Source organism: Sinocyclocheilus grahami, unplaced genomic scaffold (assembly GCF_001515645.1).
Source record: "Sinocyclocheilus grahami isolate Dianchi unplaced genomic scaffold, SAMN03320097.WGS_v1.1 scaffold4157.1, whole genome shotgun sequence".
Classification (NCBI taxonomy): domain Eukaryota; kingdom Metazoa; phylum Chordata; class Actinopteri; order Cypriniformes; family Cyprinidae; genus Sinocyclocheilus; species Sinocyclocheilus grahami.
The window spans coordinates 2,016-5,320 of NW_015509149.1; the positions used below are offsets into that span (position 1 = coordinate 2,016).

The following is a 3,305-nucleotide window of genomic DNA, read 5'->3' on the forward strand; positions in this document are numbered from 1 at the left end:
TAATGTTAATTTAAGCAATTTTGTGTGCATTTTAAAATATTTTTTATAATTTTATTTTATTTAAGTTTTAAAATTACATTTAGGAGGCCCACACAGAATCAACAGCTTAAGAATTCCACATACATTCTCATCATTCATAAAATATAAATTAACTGCTCCTTTCATACATTTTTTTGAATATTCGGGCTGTTTTGTTAATGCTTTTAGCTACCGATAAGACTGTAGTACTCTCAGCTCTGTTTAACACTTTTTATTATGTTTAAATACCCCAATCCAGAAGCTCATACAGTAGAGCATGGTGCTAGCAACACCCAGATCATGGGTTCGATTCCAAAGGAAATAAATGTAATAAAATAAGTCCCTTTGGCTAAAGGCATCTGCCAAATTCCACAGATTTTTCCCAAAAATGATTGCAGAAAAGTCTATAGATTCCTTCTGGGCCTAGACATCGGCCATTGAAAACCCACTGCGACCACATAGGTTTGATTCTGGCGTATGTTATTTCCTGATCCAGTTCCTCCCTCTTGTCCACATCCTTTCCTGTTTTCTCTGCATTCTCTCTATCAATAAAAGTGGCCCAAAAAGCATTTTCTAAAACAGAAATGAGTCTAAAAATCACATTGCCTTGGTTGCAGCACTGATCACTCATTAACTGTCTGTTTTACAGTGTGATCCTGGAGAGCGACCCACAGCAGGTGGTTCACCGTGTCGCTCTGAGGGTAACTACTTCCTGTTCTCCTCTATTGACTTTCATGATGCTGTTGTAAATGTTAATCTGCTTAGTATTTGTTGGCTCTGCTTCATCTCATGTGCTCTGACGCCACTGATGAGCATTATGGTCCTGCTAGGCAGCTATTAACTTTGATTTCCAATAATCTTGCAAGTGTGAGACAGAAAGCAAGCCAGCAGTCCTAAAGTCATCTCCCTCTCTCATGTCGTTTCAGGGTGATGACGTGCCTCTAACAGAACAGACAGTCACTCAGGTGAGAGCAGTCAGCGCACTTCCTTCAGTGACACCTGTCGCCATCATGGCCTTTATGTTTTATAGTAGCTCTGAGATTTACCCATGATGAGTCCACGGTGGTCTGGTTTCACAGCACCCACATTAAGAACGTTTCATCGTGCCGCCACTACCCCGGCTTTCTGGGTTCCCGTGTGTGTCTGCTGCATGTAAACATGATGGCTAATTATTGGCGGCTGTCTGCCAGCGATGGCTCCCCGTGGCTGCCGTACTCGTGAGTGCGGACTGATTAATGTTCTCATTTAAGAGGCCCTGCGACAGACTGCCTGTATGCCTTTCGTGTCTGTGATTAATGGCTGTCTCCTCGTCTTCCCTGCTATACGGTTACACTTTGCCTCGCCCCGTGCAAATTAAGATGATGAATTAATTCCTGGATGTTTTGCTGCACCTGCATTACTCGATTACAGGGTTCCCTTCAATGTTAGTGCCTTCGTATGATGGGTTTGGGTTTTGCTTTTTCACGTCTGTAGTTTCTTGTTTTAGATAAACTAGTGTTCATAAATTTGTCAGATTTAAAAAAAAAAAAAGTAATTAATACCTTAAGGATGCATTACATTGATCAAAAGTGACAGGAAGGACATTTATAATGTTACAAAATATTTCTATTTTAAATAAATGCTGTTATCTGGAACTTTCTATTCATCAAATAATCCGTAAAAATATAACAAAAATATTAGGCAGCACGACGGTTTTCAATATTGATAATAAGAATTGTTTCTTGAGCAGCAAATCAGCATATCAGAATGATTTCTGAAGGATCATGTGACACTGAAGACTGGAGTAATGATACTGAAAATTCAGCTTTGCATCACAGGAGTAAATTACATTTTAAAATGTATTCAAATAGCAAAGTTATTTTAAATAGTTTAAAAAAACACTTTTTACCTTTTTTTTTTAATCAAATAAATGCAACCTTGGTTAGCATAAGAGACTTAAAAAAAAAATCTTACTGCATACATTTGAACGATTTCCCCTCATTTTTCTGGTTTTAGTATTTTGAAAAATAAGGGGAAAATACAAGTCATTTCACCCATAGTTTGAGGCTTTTGGACCACACTGTACATTAAATGTGCTATTAGTTTGTCTTGATTTGTTCTCAGCATTTTTAAAACCATAAAGCAGCATCCTGATGAATGCGTGTCTTTTAAGAAAAATGATGGCATTAATGAGTCAAGAACACAAACACGTTAAAATTCAATTACCTGTTGTAGCTTTGGGAGACAAGTGAGGTTTTTAGGGAGTGGTTTGGTCTATCCGTCCTCACTGAGTGATTGGATTTACTGAAGAGGAACACAAAACACTTCAAATAAATGATTCCGAGGCTGGCAATTCATTCTAATTAAATATGACTAATTATTTGGCATTGCCTAATTCAAAACATCAAGTTTTAATCAATTGGCAGAACTCACTTTCATATATTCCTTCATAAGATTCTAATGACACCTTCAATTAATTATAATAACCATTATAAGTGGATTTAAAGATGCACCCAGTAATGTTTCTTCCATTTAATGTTTGACATCTAAAAAACGAATAGTACGAATGACATGAGATTCCAGTTTTATTCTACTTTTACTTTTTTCTTTATATCACATTATATATATATATATATATATATATATATATATATATATATATATATATATATATATATACACACACACACACACACACATCTGGCCTGTACTTAAAATATATAAAATAATAAGTGATAATTCTAAATTTTATTATATTTTAAATGATTAAAAAACCTATTGCTAACAAAGAGGTAAAACCTAGTCTTTTACTCATTCTTGTTCATGCCTAATGAGATTAGCTTTCTATGCGTCTGTAGTACTGCCTGTTTAGCTTTCTATTCTATTCTATTCTATTCTATTCTATCAGTGACTCAAAGTCAATCCAAGAGCGCCCTCTGCTGGTTTTGGATGAGACACGCAGTACTGAGGCTGAACTGCACTGAGCATTTACTACACTGCTTTAACTTGATTTTTAATTGCACTGTTATGCTTCCAAGGCACATTTTACTCCATTATACATGTAAACGTACAAGTGTTTTTAATACATCCACAACTGTGAGGTTAATTAGTAGTTTTTCCTCTAAATGAATGGTCAATTTTGATTTGGTTGTAAATTACATATAGCATATGGCAGAATTTTGCCTAAAACAGGCTGTTACTTAAAAACCCAGTATAGCCGTTTTGTCTGCAAGCGCTCTAACAATGCATTAAGAAAGCGTTTATTCCACTAAATATTCTGGAATAAAAATCGGTTGTTGCTAAACACC

The 3,305-nt window shown here is 35.7% G+C and overlaps 1 protein-coding gene across 1 annotated transcript in view; it reads left to right on the forward strand.

Annotated features, from left to right (window-relative positions):
- The window catches only part of LOC107576686 (coatomer subunit zeta-1-like), a gene marked incomplete at its 5' end in the record, with an annotated part of 4,954 nt that overhangs the window by 1,133 nt on the left and 516 nt on the right, over positions 1-3,305 (forward strand). Inside the window, 2 exons of the mRNA XM_016262828.1 lie at positions 668-719; positions 945-983. Coding sequence (XP_016118314.1) covers positions 668-719; positions 945-983 — 91 coding nt within the window. The remainder of the gene's footprint in view (positions 1-667; positions 720-944; positions 984-3,305) is intronic.